The sequence below is a fragment of the Felis catus genome, chromosome X (assembly GCF_018350175.1).
Source record: "Felis catus isolate Fca126 chromosome X, F.catus_Fca126_mat1.0, whole genome shotgun sequence".
NCBI classification, from domain to species: domain Eukaryota; kingdom Metazoa; phylum Chordata; class Mammalia; order Carnivora; family Felidae; genus Felis; species Felis catus.
In genome coordinates, this window is record NC_058386.1 from 41,758,787 (window position 1) to 41,771,251 (window position 12,465).

General features: G+C 46.3%; 1 protein-coding gene across 2 annotated transcripts; it reads right to left on the bottom strand.

Moving 5' to 3' along the window:
- Positions 1–313: 313 nt before the first annotated feature.
- UXT (ubiquitously expressed prefoldin like chaperone) lies at positions 314–9,957 on the bottom strand. 2 transcript variants are annotated; one of them, XM_006943676.3, is made up of 7 exons: positions 9,796–9,955; positions 9,507–9,613; positions 8,004–8,085; positions 7,797–7,864; positions 7,421–7,528; positions 1,308–1,371; positions 990–1,089 (listed from the first exon to the last, which is right to left on the bottom strand). In XM_006943676.3, exons 2-7 carry the CDS (start codon positions 9,602–9,604, stop codon positions 1,036–1,038), a joined length of 474 nt encoding a protein of 157 aa, XP_006943738.1. In that variant the 5' UTR covers positions 9,605–9,613; positions 9,796–9,955; the 3' UTR covers positions 990–1,035. The 2 variants fall into 2 exon arrangements, with proteins under 2 accessions (XP_019678955.1, XP_006943738.1); XM_019823396.3 differs by lacking the exon at positions 1,308–1,371 and having other exon boundaries at positions 314–1,089; positions 9,796–9,957.
- Between the last annotated feature and the right edge of the window lie 2,508 nt (positions 9,958–12,465).

A 12,465-nucleotide genomic window follows, 5' to 3' on the forward strand; every position in this document is an offset into this window, starting at 1 on the left:
CCCCCCCCCCCTCCGGTGCTTCACGCTAATTGGCTCAAGACTGACAGCCCGTGGGCGATTGACAAGATCCTGGGGGCGCCTGCCTCACATTGATTGGCCTATATGGAAGACAGCCTCCGAGGATAGGGGCCGATGGACCCTGCTTTCTGCTAATTGGTGGATGAGGGACTCCTAGACAGCTGCCAAAACACCAACGGGGCGGTGCTGCACTCCACGCTGCTCAGCGGAAGCTGGACTTGTATGGAAGTGGGCGTAGCAGCCGCCTGGAAGGGGGTCGGGCCAGGGCTGTGCGTAGGTGGGCACGGTAACTCTATAGTGATTGGCTAGAAAAGACGAGTTTAGAAGGGGACAGAGATAGGAGGGCTGGACAGCCGCCAGGCACGCAAAGGGACGTTGAGTGGTGGAAACTAAATGCCTACGAGGGTAGCGTCGAGCAGCAGCCAGTTATAAACGGGCGGAACCTGGCTCTGCATTGATTGGCGGAAGCTGGACTCAACCTAGAATAGGGGCCGGACCAGGGAGGGAGGGATTCGGCTTTGTGCCCATTGGTGGAAGCTGGAACTATTTAGAAGCGGGGTGAGGCCAAGGTTTAGCCGAGACGGGCGTGGGCGTAATCTAAGGTACCCCAGTAATGATTAGGGTGTGGGAGAGGGGTAAAACTTAGGGCCAGGAATGAGTGTCTTGGGAACAAACCTCCACCTTGAACGGGCCCATTCTCTATGATAATTCAAAGAGTTATGTCCAGGAAAAGAAACAGAAAGAAGAGCCAGGTGGGGGGCCCAGGTTGCCAAGGCGACAGAAGATAGGGCAGAGCAGAAAGTCAAGTGGCAAATGTTGCTAGGCAACAGGCTGGAGGCGGGACTTCAGGGGTGCTTTAAAGGTTTCACACGGAGACTGGATCTCTGGGCCTCCAGATAACTTTGTGCTTTAGAATCAGGGCACTTGAGCAAACAGCAGGGGTTGAGGTGGGGAAAGAAGGGCCATGTGACTCAAAGGCATTCAGGCTCTTTAATGTCTGGGGAGGCAGGGAAGAAGTCAATGGTGAGGTGTCTCCGGGAAATTCTGCAGGCCTTGCAGCTCTCTAAGCCCCTGAAAAAAGAGAACAGAAGAGATTGAACAGAGACTGGGTCCAGGCCCCATCCCAGGCTTGCTCTGACCTCCCCTCCCTCAGAGCCAGCCTGGCTCCAGCTTGGCTCCAGCTTAGAGAGAAAGATGGTCTTTCTCGTCCCTGGCTCTCTCCCTTCCTCAGGTCACCACCCTGAACACATTCAGAGACAGAGTCTGGGAGTGGGGTGAGCTGCTCTCACCTCTAGCAACATGTGGATATGGGCCTTGATATTCATGGAGTCCTTGGTGAGGCTGTCGCTGAGCCTGGAGAAAAGAAACAAGAAAGGGCGAAGTGGGCCCCACTTAGGCTCATGAGGATGCTGCTTCCTCATCACTTCAAGAACTACCTGTGTCCTGGATGACTTCCATGTGGCAGGTGGAACCTACTGCCTCACCTGCTCCTATGTGGAGATGCCCTGGCCACCACCTGGACTGCACTGATTCAGAGACATTTATTGAATCCCCTACTCTATGCCAGGCACTTTTAGGGACTGGGGAGAGAACAACAAAAGCAAAAAACACAAATCTCAGCCTTATGGAGCTCGAGTTCTCATTAAGAGGGACAAATGGTGGAATGACATACAGAGTGTGTCGGATGGCTATAAGTAAAATGAAAAAGTCAAATGATAAGAGACGATAAGGAGTGCGGGAGTGGAGCTACAATTCTAATTAGAGTACTTACAAATGACTGTACTGAGAAACATTTGACTAAAGACTTAAATAAGTGGACCACGTGGATCTATGGAAGATGAATGTTCTGGACACAAGGGCCAGCACATGCAAAGGTGTGAGTGTACCTGGCATGTCTGAAGCACAGCAACGAGGCCAGTGTGGCTGGAGAAGAATAAGCGAAGGGGGACTGTAGGAGGGGAGGTCAGAGAGGTAAGCCGGGGAGGCAATCGTGTAAAACCCACCGGCCATGGTAAGGACTCTGACTTTTACTCTAAGTGAGGTGGGAGCCAAGGGAGGCTTGTGATCAGAGAAGGAATGTGAACCGACTAGGGTTTAAGAGGATCCACCTGACTGCTTTGTGGAGGACTGGGGATAAGGAAAGCTAGTGTGGGAGCAGGAAGTCCAGTGAGAAGGCTACTGTAATAGTCCAGGTGAGAGATGGAGACTCAGACCGCAGTGGCAGCAGCTGAGGTGATGAGAAGTGACTGGATTTGGAACATACTTGGAAGGTAGGGTCAACAGGATTTAGCAAAGGTTGGATGTCAGGTGTAAGAGGACTCAAAGAAGATGCCAAAGCCTAAGCATGGAAGCTTAACTGGGCCTAACTGGGAAGCTGGAGTTGTCTGAAACCACTCTGGCTCTTGACTGCGGAGTTACATAAACCAGTCAATTCCTTATATCTTAATGTCTGTTTATTTTTGACAGAGAGACAGACAGACAGAGCATGAGCAGGGGAGGGGCAGAGAGAGAGGGAGACACAGAATGCAAAGCAGGCTCCAGGCTCCGAGCTGTCAGCACAGAGCCCGCCGCAGGGCTTGAACTCACAGCGAGATCATGACCTGAGCCGAAGTCTGACGCTCAACTGACTGAGCCGCCCAGGTGCCCCTCAATTCCTTATATCTTAGAAGCCAACTGGGATCAGTCTCACTCAAAAGAATCCTAACTGATACCAAAGGTCAAGGAAGGCCCTTTTGAAGAATGAAGAATGAGTAAAACAGTAAGAGGGTCTTTTCCCCCCAAAAGGCTAAGAGGCAGGAAAGAGCTTTTGCAAGAGCTGTTCAGGAAGTCAGAGTGTTAGGAATTAAGTGAATGGTGGACAGAAAGTCCAAGATAAGGTCCAAGAGGTAGGAAGGGGCTAGATCACGCAGGGTCTTGATACTGTGATAAGGAGAAATATGGATTTTATTGTGCTGAGCTATCACAGAAGTCAATTTTAGGCAAATTAAATACAGTAAGAAAAGTATAACAATATAGAATGTTGAACTGGAAAAAAAACAGTATTGTAAACCCATTTGTATATCAATGTCTCCCAAATTTATATTTTCAGTCCAGACCCCTCTCCTGAACTCCAGCCTTGGGGGTTTTAACCACATCTTCAAAAACTTCCAATGTTAAACAAGCACCCCATGCTTAACAGGTCCTAGACTGAACTCCTGATCTTCCCCATCCAAATCTTCCCCTTCTCTATCTTCTCCCTCTCAGATAATGGCAACTGCATCCTTCCAGTTATTCAGCCCAAAACTCTTATACCCCACATCCCATCAGGCATTCTATTTAAAATTACAATCGCTCCATCCTAGGCAATGTGTCTTTTCCTTTCACTATTAAAGTATAATTGGTACAGAACAGAGTTTCAGGGGTACAACAATGAGTCAATATTTATACACATTGTGAAATGATCACCACAATAATACTAGTTACCACCTGTTACCATACAAAGTTACAAAAAAAAGTTTTCCCAGTGTTTCTTCTCTCCATTCCATGCTTTTCTCTGTAGCATAGTCAACCTGTGTGACATACTGTATCATTTACTTATTTTTTATTATCTGGCTCCCCTGACTAGATAAGCTGTGTAAGGGCAGAGAACAGATCCGTCTGCTTTGTGCCCTGCTGTATCCCTAGGAACCAAACAGTGCATGGCACATAGTAGTCACCCAATGTACGCTGAATAAATAATTAAGTAACTACTCTGTTCAAAGGAACCTGAAGTCCTCAGAAGATGGTTGAGTCTATGTTTAAAGACAAGAAATAGGGGTGCTTGGGTAGTTCAGTCGGTTCAGTGTCTGACTCTTGATTTCTGCTCAGGTCATGATCCAAGGGTCGCAGGATCAGACCCTGCGTTGGGCTTTGTGCTCAGTGTGGAGCCTGCTTAAGATTCTCCCTCTCTCTCTCTCTCTCTCTCTCCCTCTGACCCTCTCCCTGACTCCTGGCACTATTTAAAAAAAAAAAAAAACACACAAAAAAAGGCAAGAAATAAATGAAGCCTGGTATTGTCAGAGAGCAAGAATGCTTTCAAGAATATCTGGGGTAGGGGCCCCTGGGTGACTCAGTCAGTTAAGCATCCAGCTCTCGATTTTGGCTCAGGTCATGATCTCATGGTTTTGTGAGTTTGAGCCCTATGTTGGTCTTTGTGCTGACAGCCTGTTTGGGATTCTCCCTCTTTCTGTTCTTCCCCTGCTCATGCTCTCTGTCTCTGTCTCTGTCTCTCTAAATAATTAATTAATTAATTAAAATTTAAAAAATAAAAAAAACTAAAATAAACTCACAAAAAACATATTAAAAAAAATATCTGGGGTGGTACTCAAAGAACAGAGCAGTGAACCTGATCAGATTCTAAGGGCAATTTGAACATCAATGAAAATAACAAAATTAGTTAATGGTACAAGCTTAGTCTATGAAAGGCCATGAGTTGCAACATTTTTTAAAAAGGAGAAAAATACAAAGTCTACCAAATGCTAGTTGTAACACAAATGTAAGATGTTTATTTTTTTGCTACTGATTTAAATATGTAAGGCAGTGTTAATGGTCAAATAGTTATTCTGTCTCTCCTTTTTAAATTAATTAATTAATTATTTATTTTTAAAGTTTGAGAGTGAGTGAGTAGAGGAGGGGCAGAGAGAGAGGGAGAAAGAGGGAATCCAGAACAGGTTACATACTGTCCACGTGGAGCCCAACACAGGGCTTGAACCCATGAACTATGAATGAGATCATGACCTGAGTCGAAACCAAGAGTCAGACATTTAACCGACTGAGCCACCCAGGTGCCCGCCCCAAATTCTTTTTTTTTTAAAGATTTTATTTATATTTTATTAAAAAAAATTTTTTTTAATGTTTATTTATTTTTGAGACAGAGAGAGACAGAGCATGAACAGGGGAGGGGCAGAGAGAGAGGGAGACACAGAATCTGAAATAGGCTCCAGGCTCTGAGCTGTCAGCACAGAGCCCGACGCGGGGCTTGAACTCAATGACCGCGAGATCATGACCTGAGCCGAAGTCGGCCGCTCAACCAACTGAGCCACCCAGGCGCCCCAAAAGATTTTATTTTTAAGCAATCTCTATACCCAATGTGGGGCTCAAACCTACAACCCTGAGATCAAGAGTTGCATGCCCCACTAACTGAGCCAGCCAGGCACCCCTATTCTCTGTCTCTTCTATAGTTACACGTCTCTTTATGGTGTGGATGTGTATTCTTTTCTGTGTAATCAAGAAGAATATACACAAAGATAAGATCCTCCCGCTCCCCCCAAAATAATACTAAGAATAGGAAGGACTGACAGGCCATTTGGTTACATAAAAAAACAGAGGGGGAGTGGAGAGGGGAAGTTAGTTCAAAGTGAGTTGCAAGTAAAAAAGTCTTTTCAAAATGAGAGTGAACTACCCCACAAATTTTCATCTCCTAGAAAGATTAAACTTCTAGAAGCCTTACTAATTACAATAAACTAATAAATGATTCAATCACATTTCTCATCACAGTAACCAACCAGGCACTGACAATATATTTATTAAAAATTTTTAAAAAATGTTTATTTATTTTTGAGAGAGAAAAAGAGAGGGAGAAGAGCAGGGGATCGGCGGTAAAGGGGTGGGGGGAGTCCCAAGCAGGCTCTGCGCTGACAGTGGAGGGCTCGGTCCCACAAACCATGGGATCATGACCTGAGCCGAAATCAAGAGCTGGACTCAACCAAATGAGTCACCCAGGTGCCCCAGGTACATTTTGGGGGAAAGACAGCAAGTCTCAAAAAAATTAAAATCTACCTGAAGGCTCAGGAATCCTGTGACATACAAAGGAAAGCTTTGTTATAAATAAAACAAATGGATGTGGTCTAAATGACCAGTAGTTCAGAACTGTGTTGGCCCATGAAAGCAGCCCCTTGACCCCTCCACCAATTGGTCTGATCACTAAGATTAAGAAATCTCAGCAGGTCTGAGGCTCTTTTGGGTCTACTAACACTGAAACCCTGGAAAGGTTTGAGAAGAGAAGAATCACTAAAACCACAAGAGAGGCAATGCTGGAAGAAATGAATGTAGGAATAAATATAACCCAGAAGGAATTTTAGATGAGTGGTATTCACTCTTGTGAGATGATATTAATCTAAATGCATTGCTCAGTGTCCCCTCTCTTGGCAATTTTGCTACATGGCAGTCACAGTGGTCCTCTTGCCAGGAAGGCTCTTCCCCAGATAGCCCCTGGGAGGCCTTCCTTAGCTACATTTCAAACCTCTCATCCACACTCTCAATTTCCCTTCCCTGTACAAAGCCTTAAACTCAATTGGAGCCCATACTTTCTCCCCACATTACCTCCCTGCTGCCATCACCAGAAATCTGCTTCAATCCCCACTTCAATCTGTTTCCAACGTACCCTTTTTTAAAAAAAAAAAAAGTTTGTTTATTTTTGAGAGAGAGAAAGTGCGAGCTGGGGAAGGTCAGAGAAAGAGGGAGACACAGAATTTGAAGCAGGCTCCAGGCTCTGAGCTGTCAGCACAGAGCCCAACGTGGGGCTCGAACTCACCGCAAGATCAGGACCTGAGCTGAAGTCGGACACTCAACCGACTGAGCCACCCAGGTGCCCCTCCAACATTCGACAAACACAGAATGCCTACTTTATGCCATGTACTATTCTGGTCACTTGGGGGTATGGACAAAATATCTCCCTTTGTTAAGCTTACATCCTAATGGGCAAAGGCAATGAATTTTAGAAAGAAGTAAAATTACACAGTAAACATTGAGAGGTCATAAGTAGAACAAGGGAGGGGAATGAGGAGAGCCAGGGGTCGTGATTTGACAGTTAGGCTACGGAAGTCCTCATTGAGGAGGTGACATTTGAGAAAGACTTAAACTGAGTTAGGGGAAAGGAAGCCAGGCGTGTACCTGGGGAAAGAGTGTTACAGGCAGAGAGCACAGTCCCTGCAGTCAGGTGGGCTCGTTCTGAGGGTGTTTAAAGAAGCCTGGGAAGATCAGTGTGGTGAGAGCACAGTGGATGAGCAGACAACTTAGGAGGAGGTGAAGTCAGAGATAGTTTGTTTTACTGTTACTGATTTATAGGCCAAAACCTCCTGGATCTGGTCAAAATTAGGCCTTCAAGGGACCCTTCTGTCTGCCTCCCCGCCACCAAGTATGGAGCCTGGCATACAGCAGAGAGCCAACAAATGTTTGTGTGGATGGACAATACAAAGACCATTTATTGAGTGCTTACTATGTACTATAGTTGGGGCTCAGCTTTGTATCTCCACTGTCCTCAGCCCTCGCCTTGAGGAGGAGGGGAGATGGGCCCTGAAGTATCATCCCAGGCAGCCATGGGGAAAGGGAGAAGGGTGTTGCAAATGGTGGTATTTTAGACACTATCCTCATAGAATGGACTTACTCTGTGAGGAGGTTGCTCTTACGATCAATGAACTTGAGGGCTTCTGCCAGAGTCAACTCCAGGAAAAAACCATATCCAAGGGCCACATAGATTCGTGAAGTGTCTGGGCTGAGGAAACAATGGTTAGAGGAAGAGCGGGATGTCCTTATCACTGCATACTATACAGTTTATTAGAGATGGGTTTTTTTTTAATCCCCTCCTCCCCCTTCCCCAAATTGAAGCTCTGGGAGGGCAGGGATTTTGTCCTATTTGATTTACTGTCACATCCCCAGCACTTAGCACAGTGTCTGGTAAATAGCAAATAGTCAAAAAAATATCTGTTGAATGAAGAGGGGAGCTGAACCCTGTGGGCTCATAGGGGCAGGTAGACACTCACACAACTGTGTCAACGAAGAAGTTACAGCCCAAATCCACCTGCATATATAACTCCGAGGGCTTAGCTTCCTGTGGGGCCAGGGAAAAAGAGGTAGGGGTCAGTGGTCAACTTTTAGGTCAGCTGACAGGTTTTGGTCTGGGGTCTCTCCTCCCATCCCCCTCCCTTGTCCACATACACCAAAATGGTACCAAACCTTGGTGTCTTTACCTGAAGTCGCTCAATGACATTTCTCAGTTGAAGGTATTTGGCCAGCTGCTCATATACCTTGTCACGATGGTCCAGGACTTTTCTGATGGGACAAGAGGAGAATGGTGACCAACAGGAAGCCCTGGCCCTCTCAGAATACCTCACAGTATGACCCTCTGAGACCCTCATGTCACCATGCCCTAAAGAAGCATTTTAGTGCAGAAGCGAAGGTTTGGATTGTGAGTCAGACTGCTTGGATTTGAATCTAGGCTCTCTTTTTTGACTAGTCGTGTGACTTTGGCAAGTAAGTAACCTCTTTAGGACCCAATTTACCTACCTATAAAATAGGGATGACAATTATTACCTCAGAGTCATAAAGAGAATTACATGAGAGTTTACTATAAAGCACTTATAGGGGTGCCTGGGTGGCTCAGTGGGTTAAGCACCTGACTCTTGATTTGGGCTCAGGTCATGATCTCACAGTCGTGAGACTGAGCCCCAAGTTGGCTGCCCACTGAGCGTGGAGCCTGTTGGGGATACTCTGCCCCTCTGCTGCTTGCACACTCTCTCTCAAAAATAACATAAAAAGAGCACTTAAAATAGTGCCTGCCAAATAGTAAGCTCTATGTATTAGTTAATATTTATTAGTATTATTATTAAAAAATTTTTTAATGTTTACTTTAGTTTTGAGAGGGAGAGAGAGAGAGAGACAGAGAGAGAGAGAACATGAGCAGGGGAGGGGCACAGAGAAAGAGAGAGAGAGAGAGAGAGAGAGAGAGAGAGAGAGAGAACTGTAGGTGGGATCCAGGCTCTACGTTGTCAGCATAGAACCTGAGGTGGGCCTCGAACTCACAAACTGTGAGATCATGACCTGAGCCGAAGTCAGATGCTCAAGGACCGAGCCACCAAGGCGCCCCTATTTCTTAGTATTGTTATCACACTGCCAATGCCTCTTTCCAATCAGAATGTCCCATTCTCTAGAAAATTCCTCCATCTCTTTTAGGATGTTCAAGGTCCTATTTCTGAATACTCTATTTCCTACTCAGACTAGTAAGGATAGTAATAATTTTTCATGCTCACTGAGCCTGTAGTATCCATATTAAATTCTTTACAAGGAATGAACACAATAAAAACTCAAAACAACCCCCTGAGGAAGGTCCCATCAACTTTCCCATATCACAGATAAGAAAACTGAGGCACAAAAAGGCGACACGGGGTACACCGTCTTCACAGGATGGAGAAACGGCCAAGCGAAGGATTCGAACCCAAGAACTACCGGTTTGGAGCCCAACTCGGCCCCAGATGGGAGGCTGCACATGCGCGGACACACCCTCTGCTAAGACCGCCACATCCCAGTCCAGTCGCACCCCGGATGTCGTCGCCCCTCCTTCCCCGCTCGATGGGCGCACGGGGCCGACCTCCGAACGTCTTCCCCACCAATCAGAAGGCTAGGCCCTGACTTCAAACGCCCCGCCTCCCCACGTGGAACGTTCCAAACGCCCGGCCCTCCACACTGTCACTCACCGCAGGTCCCGCTGCAGCACGTCGCAGATGAAGGCCTCATAGCGCAGCACTTTCTCCCCTGTGGATTCCAGCGCCCGCCGTTTAGGGGGCGTCGCCATGATGGGCTCCTGAGGAATGTGAGGGGGGGGGCAGACCACGTTGATCACTCAGTTTGGCCTCAAGCACGGTACATCTGCACCCCCCCTCAACAGCCGAAGTGGGCTCGTCCGACTCCTGCCAGGGGTTCTGCCTTCTGCCCCTCCCAACTCTGGGACCTTGCCACCCAGGGACACCCAAACGCGGCCCTCACCTTAGAGCCGCCGGCAATAAGAACAGTTGCTATAAACCGCGGCTTCCGGGTGGCGCGGGTGAATGACGTACGCTAAGGGCGAGGGCCAACCAAATAGCCAGGTGGGGAGGGGCCGCTCTGAAGGGATGAAAACCGCCGAAGCAGAGGCGAGAAGGGCGGGGCTTTAGGGAATCCGGTGAGAGTACTAGACAGCAGCGTGTGGGAACAGGGATGCGCGCGGAGCCTGTGGGGACGGCGCGTGGCTCGCGGGGGCGGGCCTTAATGGGATTTGGCGGGTTCTGGGTGAGGCGGGGCGTGCAGGTGGAGGTAGAGAGAGAGTAAAGCGTTTGGTATTTAAAAGTCAGAGCTTCGGAAGCAGCCAGGCAAGAATTGATTTTGGTTCTGGTTTGTAAAAAGGAGAGGGTACATCCCTGTGATCTATCGTCGTGGATTTGGATTCTTCACACGGGAGATTTGGGTTTGGCTCCCGGTAATGGGGATGGATGTGAGCATTAAAAAATTTTTAAATGGAGACAGAGGTCCTAAAATTCATCTTTGGTAACTCCGGCTTTGCAGCTCGCAATTCCATAACCAGGATCCGAGCAGATACTGACAGCACACTATGTCTATTACTTCATTTAGTAGAGGCGTCAAGTGGCGGGTCGCTGAAGTCCTCTGCTCGAGATCAGCTACTCTGTAGTTAGAAATAGTTCCAATGTCTTTATTTAAATGTGTAAACTTTTTATTCATTCGTATGCGCTGAAGCTAATGAATTTATTTTTCTATGTTCGATTTTCAAATAATAGCATCAAACCCAGCAAGTTCAGGCTGAGCCTGAAGGAGAACCCACATGCCAGATCCCTCAAATGCTACTCCCGCCTATAGGGCCTAGAGCACTCACCCCTACCAGGGAAGACTTCTCAGATACTTTGTGGGTTTCATGTGTAAAAGCAAGTTTTTCTTTCAAATGCTCAAAACCTAAGCAAGTTTTCTTTGTTCTTAGAACATGATTGTAAAAGAAATGTGATTTTAAAAAAATACGAAATTTTATAGAATGTCAATTACTCAATACATGTAAAAGATAAATGAGCAGGACATTAAACAGAGTGCACTTAGTTATGGATACCCTACCCCCCCCCCCCCATCTCCCTGGACATAAATGAACTCATCCGCTGATTGGCAGATGAGCTACATTTGCTGACATCCTGGCCCGCTACCCTAAAAGGGTTAGCTTTCTGCCACACCAGCAAAGACTCTCAGGACTCACGGTTCACACTCTGGGCTGGGAATCCATCCTGGGGAACAAGGTAAGCAGACGCTGACACAGCTGGGCCAGTATGGCCTTAGTCCCCTCCAGAGGTGTCCACCCTGAGCATCGCAGCATTTATAGAAGGTGGTCATTGGCTAGTCTGCAGAAGCTGCTTGAAATAGGCAAGAGGATGGTCGCATTTAGGACATGACTCTGCAGTGGAGTCAACATTCTCCCAGGCAGGTGCTCCACCAAGCACATCATCCACTTCTTTCAGCTTTGGATACTTTGTTTTGTTACCTTGCAGGTGATGTTGTGCAGGTAGGGGCAGGTGTTGCAGGCGAAGCGGCGGGAGCACTGTCCCTCCTCCACGATCAGCCCATTCCTCTAGTCCGGGTGGAAGAGTCAAGGGGACGTGCTAAAAAAAAAATTGTTTTTTCTAAATCTTGTTACATATAGTTAAAGTTGCATTTGGTGTGATTGAAACAGACTCCAGGTAGTTAGACAACTATTACTGAGTTAATCTACAATATATTCCTGTGGGGTAAAAAAGGGTGTTATACTTATCATCTTTATTTAACACAAAAGAACACAGAGTTCTGATGAGCTGGAGATGGGTCTCAGCAAATCTATTAAGTTACATTTCACAGAAACGTTTTTTTACTTTTAAAAAACATGTTTCCAACTTTATTTTTACATTTCAAACCTACAGAAAAGCTGGCAGTGAACACCCATATAGCCTGCATTTAGACTCGCCAAATGTTAATATTTGACCGTATTTGCTTTCTCTGTTTCCAGACTCAGCAATAATTATTGACATGACTACATAGAATTCCACGTTTTAGACGACCTCAGATTAAAAAGAAAATTCTAACATTTATTTATTTTTGATAGAGAGAGAGCGAGCAAGCGAGCACGGGCGTGAGCGGGGGAGGGGCAGAGAGAGAGGGAGACAGAATCCAAAGCAAGTTCCAGGCTCTGAGCTGTCGGCACCGAGCCCGACAGGATGGCCTCAGATTTTTGAGCTACTCCTATGTTATTGGATGTTTGGATGTGTCCAGTTTTTTCTGTGGTTAACACCCAGGATGGGATAACAGTCTTTGCTTTCCTATTTTTGTATAATACTATGATGATTTCCTCATGATAAATCTCTCAAAGTATTGATCTAAAGGATGTCACTGCATTGTAAACCAAGTATTGACAATTGTACACATATTTCCAGTAACAAACTTCCTCATCTAAGCTCTACATCATTGGTTTGCTGACCTTTGATGTTTTTCTACAGCCTGCAGTCTAAGAACACTGGTTTCACTTTTTTAAATGCTTGAAGAAAGTAAAAAGAATATTTTGTGACGTGTGAAAATTCTATAAAATTCAAGTTTCAGTGTCCAATAATAAAGTTTTATTGGAACACAGCTATACTCATGTCTGTGGATGCTTTC

Bases quoted from the DNA above. Each gene is read 5' to 3' on its own strand.
- UXT (XM_006943676.3), bottom strand. From the start codon at position 9,604: ATGGCGACGCCCCCTAAACGGCGGGCGCTGGAATCCACAGGGGAGAAA. The intron at 7,865-8,003 runs GTAAAGACACCA...CTGGCCCCACAG, and splicing joins ATGTCATTGAGCGACTTCAG to GAAGCTAAGCCCTCGGAGTT. The intron at 1,372-7,420 runs GTAAGTCCATTC...TCTTTTCTCCAG, and splicing joins AAGAGCAACCTCCTCACAGA to GCTCAGCGACAGCCTCACCA.